Below are 16,794 nucleotides of genomic sequence, written 5' to 3' on the forward strand. Positions count from 1 at the left end.
ACTAACCATACCAGACAGCTCACAGACTCCTTCCTACAACTCTAGTTCTAAGGGAGACCCACACCCTCTTCTGACCTGCACCTACACACACACACACACACACAAATAAAATTTTAAAAATTAAAAAGAAAAACGAAATGGGCCTATTTTAATGGATCACATCACACTTGCTATAAAAGTCAGGCCCATCTTACAAGGCTGCTCTACTAATGACTGCACTGAAATCCGCAGCCCAGGTTTACCAGGAAGTGTGCACTGAAGTGTGGTGGCTATGAACTTCGCAGATTATTACTATAATAAACTGTTAACCTTTAATCAACTACTAGAATTAGTCTTTACGTCTAAACCTAACAGGAAAGGCTTGTTAGGCAATATTGATGCTTTATATCTGTTGGAAGTAGTTTTATTTTCATACCACTGTAAGCTGCCCACTGCACACTCCATGGCTGCTGAAACTCATGCACATTATTAGGATGGTGGCTCCACCTCTGCAGCTGTGGGATAAACTAAAATATAGCAGCACACTACTTTGCAAAGCAATTAACATGTGCAGGGAAATAATATATGGCCAACAAACTAAAGTACGAAGGAAAAGCATCATGAGACACACAGGCCAGCGGTCTTCAGGAGCTGACTGAGGATGCAGCCCTTACATGGTGACTTTCTCATACTCCTTCCTGGATGCCTCTCCACTACCCACTGCCATTTGAGAGCCTCATGCTAGTGATAACTCAAGATGTACTTCAGAATCGTACAATGTTTGCCATGAGAGTAGGAGGGTGCAGCACAAGTAGAGGAAGAGACCATATGGGTTTTTTGTTTTCTTTAGTTTTGCTACATAAGATGGATTTCATTATGTAGTCAAGGTTGGACTCAAACTCCTTTTGCAGCCCAGGCCTAAGCGGAGCTTGAACCAAGAACCTTTGTACCTCTGCCTCCTGCCACCAGAGCCACTCAGTGTGTCACTATGACTTTTCAATTATTAAGACAAATTTATACAACAATAAATTTACCTGGTTTCAAAACTACAAGGAATCGTGTCTCAAAACAGAGACTCAAAAAAAGACTTCTATCGAAGTAGCTCTGGAACTTCAACAGTTCCAGTCATCCCGATCTCTCTTCTCATGCCCACATCTACACCCGGGAACTTGACTGTTCTGTAATATAACTACTACTTATAGGTCAAATACAACAACCTGTTCTAAGCCTAAACTATAGATTACTCAGCTCTAAAAAAGAAAAGATGTTTATATGTTAGTTTTCTCAAAAATGGGGAAGAAATTGGAGAATATTTTAGGGCAGAAAGAAGGGCCGTGGGAAGTTAGAAGGGAGACCACCCTAAACATGCAGCTAGTGATGATACACAGGCCTGCCCTCCCAGCACAAAGGTCTGACTAAGCAGGACAATCAACTTGAGTCTGGGGCCAACCTAAACCACACAGTAAATTTCTGGCCAGCATGGGCTACAAAGTGAGACCATGTCTTAAAAACAAACAAAAAAGGAGAAATAAGAACCACACATAAAAAGGAATGGCTGTTTAAACTATACCTTGAAATGTACTGTGATGTTCCAAGGAAGAGCTGAACTTGATGCAAGAAGATCAAATAGTAAACCAATTGGATAATGCCTAAAAATGAAAGGAATATCTTAAAGAGAGAAAAAAATACATAAATTTGTAACGAAAACCCCAAACCACTTTCCAACACATCTTGTCACGCACTGACACAGGCGTTACTGGCTAATCAAAGAAAGGTAACTGCGCACGCAGCTAATGACAGGCAACACACACGCTCCATCCACCTGCCAGGTGCTTTTCTTCTATACTTTCCATTTCCAACGACAGTTTCAATGTACACAAGGGACTCTTATCGGCTACTGCACTGATAATTACCATCCCGGCACTTACTCTTTTGGAGTTGACTTAAACACAAGAATGTCTTGTTTCCATTAGGAAGACAGCTCATCCTGCAGCTCTGGCTGGCCTGCTACTGTCTTTACCACATGGCCTCAAACACATAGCAACCAATCCTTCCACCTTTACCTCCTAAAACACTGGGGCTACAAATGCGCACAATTCCATCTGGCTTTGACAGTTACTGTTTGGTCCTGGTTTTGAAATGATATCTCCCGCAGTTTAGGCTGGCCTTAAACTCCGGGTCCAGCTGCCTTGAGAGCCATGTCACTAAAGCCAGTTTCTGTTTCTTCTTTCCTTTTTTACATCAACTTTTAAATATTCATTTTTACATTGTATGGGTGTTTTATCTTCACGTTTGTCTGTGGACTACATACATGTAGTGTCCTCAAAGGCCAGAAGAGGACATCAGATCTCTAGGGACTGGAATTATATAGAGACATTATGTGAGACAGTATGGGGGTGCTGAGAATTATCCAGGGTGCTCTAGAAAAGCCATCTCTCCAGCCCTTGCTTTTTGTTTCCAAAATTTAGAAATTTGTCAGTGTACAGACATTAACTTAAAGAATATGAAAACTCTGGTCTGTGACAATATTATCTAAGTATATAAATGTCCAGCCTTTCAACAATATAGTTACAGAGTTTTAATATAGATTCTGAATATTACAAAACAGCATCAACCCCTCCTCTCCTCCAGGCTTGGCTGAACTTGTCTATAATCCCAGCGTTCAGGAAGTGGAGGCAGGATCCAGAATTCAATGGTTAATCTCAGCAACACAGCAAGTTTGACACCGACCAGGGCTATGTATAACCCTGCACTCAATGAATGAATGAATGAATGAATGAATGAATGAACGAACGAATGAGTGAATGACTGGAAAAGAATGAAGAAAGTAAGGTAGAGGTAGGAGGAAGGGTCAAACAAGTCTGCCTATTTAATTCAACCTACCGATTCTAAACTGAGATGGAGAACGGATTCCCAAAAGTTGTTCTCTAATCTACACACACACACACACACACACACACGCACACAAATGGTGATCCATGCACTGAGACACTACTACTGCCCCAGGTCATGTCACAGAAATAAATGCCTCTTACCCAGAAAAAAAAAAAAACCATCACATTGAAGATTCACAAGTTATCTTTTATTGAGTAAATCAAGGGCAACACCAACCAAAAACCCAAGTAATTAAATGCATTTCCCTAGTCACAACGGCCTGAGCCTGATGCCCAGTACTATCCCGACCCTGAAAAGGCCCATTTTACAAAATAATTTAAAAAATTCCCCAAACTCACAACCTTACAAAAATGAATGGAAAAGCTGGAGCTAAGGAGTAATCGCCACATTCTTTACGAGCTGTGCCGAGCATCCCGAGTTCTCAAGTGCACACTGTACATCTTGCTGGGATATATCCTGAGCTCTCATGTGCTGCCCAGTCACTGTACTCTACTGAGATCAAGGTCAGCAGTAGGTTTTGCTTGTTTGTTTTTCAATTCAGAAGCCAGTTTTAACTTCCTACTTCCACAGTCCTCGTTCTGAAAATGGTTTATGCAATATTTAAAAATCACATTAGAGACATACTTAACTTACTGTTACCAAAACAAAAGAATTTTGTACTCAAAAGTTGAAGAGCTAATTCATTTTCTGTCTTCCTGCGGCAGTAGGGAATTAAACCCAGGGCCTTGAATAGGCTAGGCCAGTATTCTTCTACTGAGCAACAAACCCAACCTGATTTTACCCACTAGCATGATTTACTGCCAAAGTTGTCTTCAGAGCGTGTAGGACTGTTTTCTTAGGGTAATCACACTGATGTATCTAATACAAGTGATGACACTTCAGTATGGGTAATAAGACACTTCACTCCTTAAAATGCAGTGTTAGAGCGCCCTCTGCTGGCTAGATAAATCATTCCAAGAGGTGTGGCTTTTCAGAGCAACACTTCCATCTCTCAGACAACTTTTTAAAGTTAGCAACACAGATGCATGAGTGTTGGGGCTGGGCCCCATGATAAAGATAAAGCACTTGTCGCCTACAAAGGCTGTGGCCTGGAACCCATCTATGCAACACGGACGTGCTCTCTTTTTGAAGCTCTAACTGTCCTGGAACTCACTGTAAGGTAGGCTGCCCTTAACCTCTAGACATCTGCTAGCCTCCACCCCTGAGTACTGGGAGCAAAAGTATGGCCACTGTGCTAGGCTTGTGCTCTAACTTACTGGACATTCAGCGTGCACTTTTCTTAAATAGCTTTCTGTTTTAATTTGGGCAAATTAAAATAAGCAACAAGGAAATTAGAGGCTAGATTAGGGGAAACTGAGTAGACTGTCAGTAGTTACAGCACATAGGGCCATGAGCTCTCAGGACAAGCACTGGAGCATACCTGTTATTACAAGAGCTCAGAGGCTACTGTGAGAAACAGTGATTTGACATAAATAAGCCTGGATTACAGAGTGAACCTCCCACCAGCCTGGGATACAAACAGAGATCCTGTCTTGGAGGGAAAAAGACTTTCCAGAGGGCTGAGAATAAAGTTCAGTGGAAGAGCAATTGCCTAGGAGGCCAAGACCCCTGGTTCAATCCAGTGATGGGTGGAGGCAGCATGCTTTCTCAAAGGATGTAGGAATTAAGCCAAATCACTCTGCTGCAGTAAAAAGAAATTGGTCCAAACATTACTGAAGTGGTATCTAGGAGATATAACCTTAAAAAAATATAACCTAAATCCCAGAAGTCTGCTCCTTCCAAGTTGTCCTTGTCGGCTGCACAGTAAGATTATTTATGCCTAAGTGGTTTCCTTTTATTTCCCAAGTCTTGTACAAAGTCTCTTCATTTTAACATTTCCAGATTGGGAAAAAGCATTTGAACCTATTTGTATTTTTCAAATTTCATTTATATTGTCTTAGTCAACATCTTCCTGCAACCAACAGCATGCAAACTGAAACATGAATACAGCATCCCAGTGTACTTTGACCTTCCATAGCCTTCTCTTTCTAACTTGTCTACTTTAAATATTTTGGAAGCACAATAAATAAAACTCGCAATAACAGAAAATACCAAAACCTTATCTGCACATGGATAAACCCTATTTAGGAGTTTTGAAGAATCTTTTAAAAACGGCATAGAAGCCAGGGTGTGGAGCTGGAGAGATAATCTCATCGGCTAAGAATACATACTAGGGGTCGGAAAGATGGCTAAACAGTGCAAAGCACTTGTTGCTCTTGCAGAGGACCCAGGTTGGATTTCCAGCACCGAAATGGTGACTCAAAACCGTCTGTAGCTCTAGTTCCACAGGATCCAATACTCTCTTCTGACCTATATGGACATCACACATCCACACTAATAAAACAAAATATCCTGATCTTTCAGTTCCCAGCATCCATACGGAGTGGCTCATAACCAACCGTAACCCCTGCTCCGGGGTGCCTGATGCCCTCTTTGCCCTCCACGGGCACCTGCATTCACTTGCACATGCCAACACACACACGGGCATACACATAATTCAAAACATCCTTTTAACAAAGAAAAATACATTAATCTATCATCTAATCATCCATGCATCCAAACAGAAGGCAGATTTCCCTTTTCTGTGATGGTTTAAATGAGAAATGTCACCCAGGAAGGTGTCTGAGCACTGGGTCCCTATCTCTAAAGGCACTGTTTGGAAAGGCAGAACTTTGTTTTCTTTCTGTTGTTTGTGTTGGGGGTAGGGGTGGAGGAGTGGCGTGGAGCTGAGGACAAGGACAGGGTCTCATGGAGATTAGGCCAAACTCACGTAACCATAGACGGCCAACTTCATCCTCTGACCTCCACGTCCAAGTGCTGGGACTACGGGGTGCCTCACAATGTCTGGTTTCTGACTACTTAATCCCAAGAGACTGAATCAGGGCTGGGAACATGCAGACCAGGCAGAATGTGGTCCATAAAGCACTGTATAATGGCTTAACTCTCACTTGTAAGTGAGACTAGGCGCTTCTTTTCTGTCTTTTGTTTTTCTGAGAGAGGGGCCTGCTGTATGGTTCTGGCTTTCCTGGTATTCTATATGATACATGGACCAGGACAGCCTCAAACTGGCAATTTCCCGCTTCAGCCTCTTGAATGCTGGGATAGAGCTGCCATGCTTAGCCTTCTTTCTTTGTAGAACTTTGCACAAGTGTTCTAGGACACTATACCTTCTTAAAGCTAGCATATAATTAGTGCCTAACAAAGAAAAAAAACTCACCATTTCAGGGGTGTGCCTTCATATTCAAACCATATCTCACTAGCATCTTCTTGTCTCAGAACCTTCTGAAAGTGCTTTTTCACTTTGTCAGTTACCAATGTCAAGTAGCTGACTCTTGGCAAAAGCAACTGAAATGAAAATGTGGAAAGCCACAGTTACTTATTCATTATTGCTTCAAAACAAAGATATTAAGTAAGCCTTTTAATAGTAAAGGAATCAGTTGTGCTCCTAGCATTATTTTGACCACTTAATCCCAAGTGATCTGCTTTTTATAGAAAGTAAAAGCTAGAGGTTAAAATAGCAAATGTTTCTAATTGGGTTATAACTTTTAAGTAGAGCTAAGGGAACAGATGTTTATAATTGACACTAATCTATAATTTTCCTTACCACTTTATATAATACATAATTGCATGTTATACTAATTAAGATATTCAGTATAAAATTTATTATAAATATTAAATGATTCACATGAGTATTATCACCTCTCTTACATAGAACTTAAATATTTAATGATATTAAAATATCAGTTATAATATTTTAATAATATAGCTAATAAATGACAAAGGTACATTAGACACAAACAAAAGAGAATGCATATCGGTATGTCTACACTGATTGTACACACACACACACAAGAACACATACACACACACACTTTTTTTCCCCATTTGGATATTTGGAGGCTGTGAATTGAACCCAGGGCCTTTCCTCTAAATGCTAAGATAATATTCTACCATTCTACTATACCCCACACCCCAATGTTCTATTAAGCATGTCAGGTCTTAACATATTATAATCATATATTAGGTCATTAGGTCATATTTAACATTAAGTCATAAATAACATTAAGCGAGTCATGTGAAGAGGTTTTATTACTGTACATGTTTTCATAAGTTCATTAATAAACATATTTGACTAATTGCTTGAACTAATTGCTTGGAATCATCTAAATATTTAAAAATCCAATGTGGGGTTAAAAACATTGGCTGCTCCTGGGTTCACTTCCCAACACCCACATGACAGATCACAATTGTGCATAATTCCGGTTCTAGAGGATCTGGTGCCTTTTTCTGACTTCCTCAATCATGTAGCATACTTAAATGAGAAAAAAAAAAACCTATACATATAAAATAAACAAAACTACAAAACTAAAAAAAAAAAAAGCTTCCTCCTAAAACAAAGCACATTGCTTATGATTCCACAATGTGCTGTGTGGTAGGTACTGACATTCTAAACCTGTGCTCTATCATGAGCTAGCCTGACTCCACTCTAATGTAGATGAATACATGTATACAAAAAAGAATGCATGAGTGTCAGTATGTCTAAAGTGACTGTGTGTATGAGCTGTGGGTAGCATGTTTAGAGGGGATTTATTGATCTTAGAGAATAAGTGTTTTTATTTACTTATGTGTATGTGTCTTTGTAGGGCAGAGGGGGTGTAAGCTGCCAGCGTGGTCAGTGGGACCCTAGGTCCTGTTCAAGAGCAGCATGTGCACTTCTTTGCTTTGCTGTCTCTCAAGCCCCTTTCGTTTGTATTGATTCATTTTCCGAGTCGGGTGCATGTGCACATACATGCACATACATGCACATACATGCACATACATGCACAGGTCAATGTCAGCTGTCATCTTCCATCACTATTTTCCTTGTTTTAAAGATTTTATATGTATGAGTGTCTCGCCTGCATGTAAGTGTGTGCAGCACAAGAAGCCTAGTGCCAAAGGGACCAGATGGTGTCAGCTCCCCTGGCACCCAAGTCACAGATGGCTGTGAGGTGCCACATGGGTGTTTAGAACTGAAACATGGTTCTCTGAAAGTGCAGCAAGGTTCTAAGTCACTGGCCTCCAAATCTGGAGCTCACTGGTGGGAAGGCAGGACTGGCTGTCCAGCTGGCCCTAGGGACCCTCCTGTCTTTGCTGCCCCAGAGCCCATGCTGTGGGCACATGGCAGTTTTCACGTGGGTCATCACACTTACATGGTAAGCATGTGACCAGTCAAGTAATCATCCTAGTCTCCAAATGCCCACAGCATGGAACGTTGTATGTACAAGTGAGGGGTGAGGGGAGGGGATGGACTGGGAGGAGTGGAGAGAGGGGAGTCTGCAGTCAGGATGTATGAGGGAAGAATACAAAAATTAAAAAAATAAAGAAAGACAAAGGAAGGGAGGGAGGGAAGGAGGAAGGAACACTATGGAAAGTGACAGCCTCCAGGCTCCAAGGCTTTATGTCTAGTGGGCGGAGTTACATGTCTCCTGTGCATGCACTTACATAGTATGGTTCTGCTTCTCTTTCAGTTATCTCATCCTGATAGAGAGTAAAGCAAGTTGGAATTCGTCCAAACCACACATCTCGAAGCACATCTTTGTCATCTGTCATTCTTCCAGTGGATAAAGCAGTACATATAGGCTAAATTCTTTCTTCAACCAAAGTCAAACTGGAAACAAAATAAACAGCATTAGTCAGATCCTTACAAAATTAATGAAGACATTTCATAGGCAAAAAAATTAACACCAGGTCCAGGCCTCCATCTGTACCCAGGATCACAGGTAGAGTCGGCATACATCCAGCAGGACTCGCGGCCTGCCCAGAGAGAGCTGAGCACACGGAGACGCAGAAGCACGCTCCATCCTGAGCTCATGTGTGAGCACACTCTCCACTGACTATCTGGGGAGAGACCTCCGGGAACTCCCAGGGTGCAGGTATCATGGTACCACTTGGGTTTGTACCCTTCAGACCTCCATCTGCACCCAGGGATAGAGCAGGCCCATCGCCATCAGAACTCACACCCAGGACCAATCTCCCTCCGGAGCCCACTGCCCACAGCACAGGAGAGACAAGGGCCATTCAGATACAAGATCAACTAACATCAAAGATAAGATGGCAAAGACAAGCACAGGAATCTAAGTAACAGAAACCTGGCAACATCAGAACCCAGCTCTCCCACCACAGCAAGTAGTGTATGTCCCAACACACCAGAAAAACAAGATATGGACTTAAAAATCATGCCTCATGCTGATGATAGAGGGCCTTGAGAGGCACATGAATAACTCCCTTAAAAAAATACAAAACAACACAGAAAAACAAGTACAGCCCTTAGAGAAACACAAGCAAACAGACGAAGGAATTGAACAAAACCATCCAGGATCTAAAAACGGAAATGGAAACAAAAAAAAAACAAAAAACAAAAAACAAAAAACAAAAAACAAAAAACAAAAACAAACAAAAAAAAAAAAACAAAAAAACAAAAAAACCAAAAAAACAAAAACCCACAAAACCAAAAAAACAAAAACCCACAAAGAGAGAAAACCCTGGAAATCAAAAACCTAGGAAAGAGGTCAGGAGTCACACACATAAGAACCACCAACAGAATACAAGAGATGAACGAGAGAACCTCAGGAACAGAACATAGCATAGAAAACATTGACATAACAGTAAAAATTAAATAGCTTCTAACCCAAAACATTCAGGAAATCAAGGACACAATATGAAGACCAAACCTAAGGAAAATATGTATAGAAAAGAGCGAAGACTCCACACTAAAAGGCTGAGTAAATAGAAATTATAGAAAAAACTTCCTTAACCTAAAGAAAGAGATGACCATGAACATACAAGAGGCCTACAGAACTCCAAATAAATTGAACAAGAAAAGAAATTCCTCCCGACACATAATAGTCAAAACAAAGAATGTATACTAAAAGCAATAAGGGAAAAAGTACAAGTAACATAAAAAGACAGATCTATCAGAATTACACCAGACTTCTCAACAGAGACTATGAAAGCTAGAAGATCCTGGGAAGACGTCATGCAGACTCTACGAGAACACAAGTGTCAGTGTAGGTTACTATATCCAGCAAAACTCTCAGTTACTAAAGATGGAGAAATCAAAATATTCCAGAACAAGACCAAATTTACACAATATCTGTCCACAAACCCAGCTCTACAAAGGATAAGAGATGGAAAACTCCAACACAAGGAAGGAAACTACACCCTAGAAAAAGCAAGAAAAGAATCCTCTTGCAACAAAACCAAAAGAAGAAAGGCACACACACAAAATTCTCCCTCTAACAACAAAAATAACAGGAAACAACAATCATTATTCCTTAATATCTCTTAACATCGATGGACTCAATTCCCCAATAAAAAGACACAGACTATCAGACTGGATAGGTAAACAGGATCCAGCAATTTGCTGCATAGAGGAAACTCATCTCAGCAACAAAGACAGGCACTACCTCAGAGTAAAAGGTTGGGAAAAAACTTTCCAAGCAAATGGTCCCAAGAAACAAGCTGGAGTAGCCATTCTAGTACCGAATAAAATAGACTTTCAACAAAAAGTCATCAAAAAAGATGAGGAAGGACTCTTTTTACTCATCAAAGAAAAAATCTGTCTAGATGAACTCTCAATCCTGAACGTCTATGCTCCAAATACAAGGGCATCCACATTCATATAAGAAACTCTACTAAAGCTCAAAGCATACATTGCACCACACACAATAATAGTGGGAGATGTCAACACCCCACTCATCAATGGACAGATCATGGAGATAGAAACTGAACAGAGACACAATGAAACTAACAGAAGTTATGAACCAAATGGATTTAACAGACATCTATAGAATATTTCATCCTCAGACAAAAGAATACAAAAGATAGTATACTTAAGTGATCCCAAAATTCCACCAGAGAACTCCTACAGCTGACAAACAACTTCAGCAAAGTGGCTGAATATAAAATTAACTCAGCAAATAAGTAGCCTTCTCTACTCAAAGGAAAACCAGGCTGGAAAAGAAATTAAAGAATCGACACCCTTCACAATAGTCACAAACAATTTGAAATACTCTGCTGTGACCCTAACCAAGCAAGTGAAGAATCTGTATGACAAGAACTTCAAGTCTCTGAAGAAGGAAATTGAAGAAGACTTCAGAAGGTGGAAAGATCTCCCATGATCATGAATAGGAAGGACCAACATTGTAAAAATGGCCATCTTGCTTAAGGCAATCGACAGATTCAATGCAATCCCCATCAACATTCCAACTCAATTCTTCATAGAGTTAGAAAGAGCAATTTGCAAGTACATTTGGAATATAAAATACAGGATGGCAAAAAAAAAAAAAAAAAAAAAAAAAAAAACTATTCTCAACAATAAAACTTCCAGGGAAAACACCATCCTTGACCTCAAGCTGTATTACAGATCAACTATGATAAAAAACTGCCTGGTATTGGTACAGAGACAGGGAGGTAAATCAATGGAATAGAATTAAAGACCCAGAAATGAACCCACATACCTATGGTCACTTGATCTTTGACAAAGGAGCTAAAAACATTCAATTAAAAAGGACAGCCTCTTCAACAAATGGTGTTGGTTCAACTGGCAGTCAGCATGCAAACCAATCCTTTCCTATCTCCTTGTACAAAGCTCAAGTCCAAGTGGATCAAAGACTTCCACATAAAACCAGGTACACTGAAACTAATAGAAGATAAAGTGGGGAAGAGCTTAGAACACATAGGAACAGGAGGAAATTTCCTGAACAGAACACCAATCAATGGCTTATGCTCTAAGAGCAAGAATCAACAAATGGAACCTCATAAAACTGCAAAGCTCTGTAAGGCCAAGGACACTGTCTAAAGGACAAAATGGCAGCCAACAGACTGGAAAAAGATCTTTACCAAATCCTACATCTGATAGGGGGCTAGTATCCAATATATACAAAGAACTCAAGAAATTAGACTCCAGAGAATCAAATAATTTTATTAAAAATGGGGTACAAAGCTAAATACAGAATTCTCAACTGAGTAATATCAAATGGTTGAGAAGCACCTAAAGAAATGCTCATCGTCCATAGTGACCAGGGAAACGTAAATCAAAATAACCCTGAGATTCCACCTCACACCAGTCAAAATGGCTAAGATTAAAAACTCAGATGACAGCAGATGCTGGCAAGAATGTGGAGAAGGAGGAACACTCCTCCACTGTTGGTGGGATTGCAAGCTGGTACAACCACTTTGGAAATCAGTCTGGCAGTTCCTCAGAAAATTGGACATAGTACTACCTGAGAACCCAGCTATCCACTCCTGGGTATATACCCAAAAGAAGCTCCAACATTTAACAAGGATACATGTACATACATGTTCACAGCAGCTTTATTTTTAATAGCCAGAAGCTGGAAAGAATCCAGATGTCCATCAACAGAGGAATGGATACAGAAATTGTGGTACATTTATACAACGGAATACTACTCAGCTATTAAAAACGACTTCATGAAATTCCTAGGCAAATGGATGGAACCTGAAGCTATCATCCTGAGTGAGGTAACCCAGTCACAAAAGAACACTCATGGTATGTACTCACTGATAAGTGAATACTAGCCCAAAAAATAATTCAGAGAAATTATGATGCTCAAAGAGAAGGAAGGCCAGAAGGTGGGTGCCTTAGTCTTTCGTAGAAGGGAGAACAAAACACTCATGGGAAGAAATAAGGACAAATAGAGGGGCAGGGATTGGAGAAAAGATCATCCAGAGATCTCACCTGGGGAATCCATCCCAAATGCAGCCACTAAACTCACACACTGTTGCTGATGTTGAGTAGTGCTTACTGGCAGGCACTTGATATGGATATCTCCTCAGAGGCTCTGCCAGAGCCATACTGAGACAGAGGAGGATGCCTGCAGCTAACCTTCAGACTGAACACATGGACCCCAATGAAGGAGCTAGAGAAAAAACTGAAGGAGCTGAAAGGGTCTGCAACCCCATGGGAAGAACAAAATTATTAACTAACCAAACCCACCACAGCTCCCAGAGACTTTATAATAAAACACCAACAAATGAGTTCACATGGGGAGACCCATGGCTCCCGGTGCATATGCAGCAGAGGACGGCATTGTCTGGCATCAATGGGAGGAGAGGCCTTTGGTTTTGTGAAGGCTCGTTTTTCAGTTTAGGAGAATGCCAAGGCGCTGAGGGGACTGGGAGGTTGGGAGAGGGAGTACCTTCTTGGAGGCAATGGCGGGGGGATGGGATTGAGGTAAAGGGGATAACATCTGAAATTTAAATACAGAGAATATCCAATTAAAAAAAAATACAGAGAATATCCAATTAAAAAAAAAAAAAGAACACAGAAAAACTTCACCTAAAGAAAAGGTTGAGCCATGTGTGGGGAGGCCTCGCTGATACACACCTTTAACCCCAGCACTGGCACTGGCAGAGGCAGGTGACTTCTCCAAGTATGAGGCCAGCCTGGTCTACATAGTGAGTTCCAGGACAGTCAGAGGTACATAGTGATGCCCTCAAAGGGGGGGGGGGGTAGGTAAAAGCCAGGAATGGTACTACATGCCTGTAATTTCTACATCAGAGAGGCCAAGAGTTTGAAGCAAGATTCAACTATTGGGTAAAACACAATCTCAAAAATGTCTGTGTGTATGTGTGAGATGCTAATTACATATTCAAGTAATATAAGCCACATCAAAATAGAAAGTATACTTCTGCAACATGTGTGTGTTTTAATGTTTCTTTTAATGTCTCCTTTCTTACAAACTGCAATCTTACAAATGCCTGGCCAGCGCCCCTCCGTTTCCAGCCCAGCCCCTTAATGTTTCCCAACTCTTCCTCCCTCAGTCCCCAACAGTCTGTTTAATCTGTCCCTTCTCCCAGGTTTCCCAGTACTGGCCTCTCCAAACTATAGCAGCTGTTCTAGCCTCTGCTCAGTCAGTTCCTCCTGGCTCAGCTGTCACTTGTGCCTCCTCTTGTCACTCTGCAGTTCTTTCTACTGTCTCCTAACAATATGGTGTCTGGCTCAGCCCAGCCTCTTGTGGCTCAACAGGCTCCCAGTCTCTTTTCTGACCGACTGTCTTCTCTCCGCTTGCCCTTACTCAGTCCTCCTTTCCTAAATCAACTGTCTTCTCTGACCCTACTCTCCTGGAGATTGTTATCAGTTAATCCACAGTGAAAGATCAGTCAGATGCAGGTTATCCACACATAAGCAAACTGCAAGAGGTGGGAAAAGACCTGCCGTATGTCAAACTACTGGGCACTAGTCAACTCAAAAAAAAGACCCTGGTACTTCACAGTGCCTTCCCTTTTATTCAATATATACAAGTATTTTAAACAAGTAATATACATATGTAAATTTCATTCAGTACTACAGTCAGACTTCAAATTCAAGCATGCTTGAATTCTATACTCAAAAGAAAAATTTCTGAATGTACAAATCACTTAAATTAACTTGCTGAAAACAGGAAGCCCCTCATAACTTCCTCCCTGGGTTAACAGCTGATCTTTCAAATAAATGTCCAGGCTGAAGAGATGGATAAGCAGTTCAAGAATGCCCACTGATCTTCCAGAAGACCTGAGGTCTTTCTAGCACCCAGTCTGGACTGCTCACAAGCACCTGTAATTCCAGTTCCAGAAGATCTAATTCCCAGTTCTGGCCTTCTGGGGCACCTACAAATATATCATAAATTCACACAAATACACACAGAATCAAATAAACACTAAAAACCTAAGTAAAATAAATGTTAAAAGGCAAAATAAACTTTAAATAAATAAAATGAACAAATTTTATGGTTATGGGGAAAGGCACTTGCTGCCCAGTTTAATGACTAGAGTTAGATTACTGAGAACTAAATGGTGGAAAGAGAAAGGTGACTGTCCTGGCTGTCCTAACCTGTACATGACTGCATGGCAGATGTGCACACATGCACACATACACACACACCCCACACACACACAGTAATCTCAAGTTATACTAAAGGGATATAGTCATAAAGACAGCCTGATACAGCAATAAAAACAGATAGGAAGACCAATTGAACAGAACAGAAGACACAGAAATAAAATGGCAAACCTATGTATCCACTTAATTTTTGACAAGGGAGACAAAAACATACACTGGAAAAAGGACTGCCTCTCCAGCAAATGGTGCTGGCCCACCTGGAGCTGTACCTGCAGCAGAATAAAATTAGTTTTATCTTTTGTATAAAAATCAATATAAAATAGATCAAGGACCTTAATTTAAAACTGGAAACACTGCAACTTTTAAAAGAACACAAAGGCGAAACTTTTAAACTACTGGGATAGGAAGAACTTTCTGAACAGAACACCAACAGCACAAGAGCCATCCTCAAGTATCCACAGGTGGGGCCACAGGGGTAAGAAGTCTCTGTACAGCAAAGCACTCAGTAGCCACAGACAGTCTGCAGAATGGGGGTAATTCCCAGCTACACTCAGATAAGGGCTAACACCCAAACTTACAAAGAGCTGCAGAAATTAAGCACCAAAGAAATAAAACTGCCAATTAGCAAGTGGGCAAATAAACTTGCATATTCACTGCTCAAAAAATAAAATACAAATGGTCAATAACTTTTTTTAAATAATGTGATTTTTTTTTTCAGATTTATTTAATGTATATGAATACACTGTAGCTGTCTTCAGACACACCAGAAGAGGACATCAGATCCCATTACAAATGGTTGTGAGCCACCATGTGGTTGCTAGGAACTGAACTCTGGAAGAGCGGTCAGTGCTCTTAACTGCTGGGCCATCTCTCCATGAAGTGCAAATTAAAACTACTCTCAGAGCACCTCACCAATGACTTCATCAGTAAACTTGACAGCAAATGTTGGAGAGGATGTGCAGAGAAAGGAACCTCAACCACTAGTAGTGAGGTAGAAACAATTCAGCTGTTGGGAAACTCAGTTTGAAGATTTCTGAAAAACCTTTGAATAGAGTTATCATGTGATTCCCTACTTCATTCCTGGTACACCCAGCACAGAAGTGCACCATCATCTTTATCACTGCTTTACTCACTACAGCAAGGAAGTGAAACCAAACTCACTGCTATCAACAGATAAATGAAAAGAAAAATTGGTACATACATATAAAATTATATGTGTGTGCATATATATATATATATACATACACACATATATAAAATACTGTTCAACTCTAAAAATGAAATCACAAAATTTGCAGGAAAATTGATGGACTTAGAATATATTTTATTAAGCAAGATTACACAATCTCAGAAGAAAAAACACATTTGTTCCTTACCTGCAGAATCTAACATGTATGCATCTGTGTGTGTGTGTGTGTGTGTGTGTGTGTTTATACACACATACATGTAGGTACAGTAACACATGAAAGAGAACAAGAAAGGTTAACGTTAGGGAATAAGAAGGAATGAATGCAGACAATAAACGAACGTCAAGAGAGGACAGAATGTCCGCTATTTTTGACTTCTAACTCATCATGTTTTTTATTACTATTTTGTTTTGGTGGCGGTTAAGTACACAAAACAGTGGAAATATAAATTCCAATGTGGATGGTGGTAGTGGTGCACACCTTTAATTCCAGCACTTGGAAGGTAGAGGCAGGCAGATCAGTGAAATGGATGCCTGCCTGGTCTACAAAGTAAGTTCCATGACAGCCAATGCTACACAGAGAAACCCTGTCTCAAAAAACCAAAAGTGAAGTAAATAAGTAAGAAAATAAATAAATTCCAATGTGAAGATCCATAGCCTCTGTTTCAAATGACTACTCTCTATAAAAAGTATAGAAGCTCATTGAATTGCATAGTCTTTGGGTGACTAAAGTTTAAAATAAAATTTAAATGTCTTTTAATTGAAAAAAATCAGCTTATGGATATGTCCTTGGATTTATTTTATTTTGAGA

General features: G+C 40.4%; 1 protein-coding gene across 3 annotated transcripts in view; it reads right to left on the minus strand.

Annotated features, from left to right (window-relative positions):
* Window positions 1–16,794, minus strand: part of ATG5 (autophagy related 5) — an 86,178-nt gene that overhangs the window by 59,747 nt on the left and 9,637 nt on the right. For all 3 annotated transcript variants that reach the window (XM_080938328.1, XM_080938327.1, XM_080938326.1), the window contains exons 2-4: window positions 8,398–8,563; window positions 6,131–6,258; window positions 1,550–1,628 (exon numbers count right to left, since the gene is read on the minus strand). In XM_080938328.1, coding sequence (XP_080794454.1) covers window positions 1,550–1,628; window positions 6,131–6,258; window positions 8,398–8,505 — 315 coding nt within the window. In that variant the 5' untranslated portion in view covers window positions 8,506–8,563. The remainder of the gene's footprint in view (window positions 1–1,549; window positions 1,629–6,130; window positions 6,259–8,397; window positions 8,564–16,794) is intronic.

This window comes from Micromys minutus (assembly GCF_963924665.1).
Source record: "Micromys minutus genome assembly, chromosome: 25".
Lineage (NCBI taxonomy): Eukaryota > Metazoa > Chordata > Mammalia > Rodentia > Muridae > Micromys > Micromys minutus.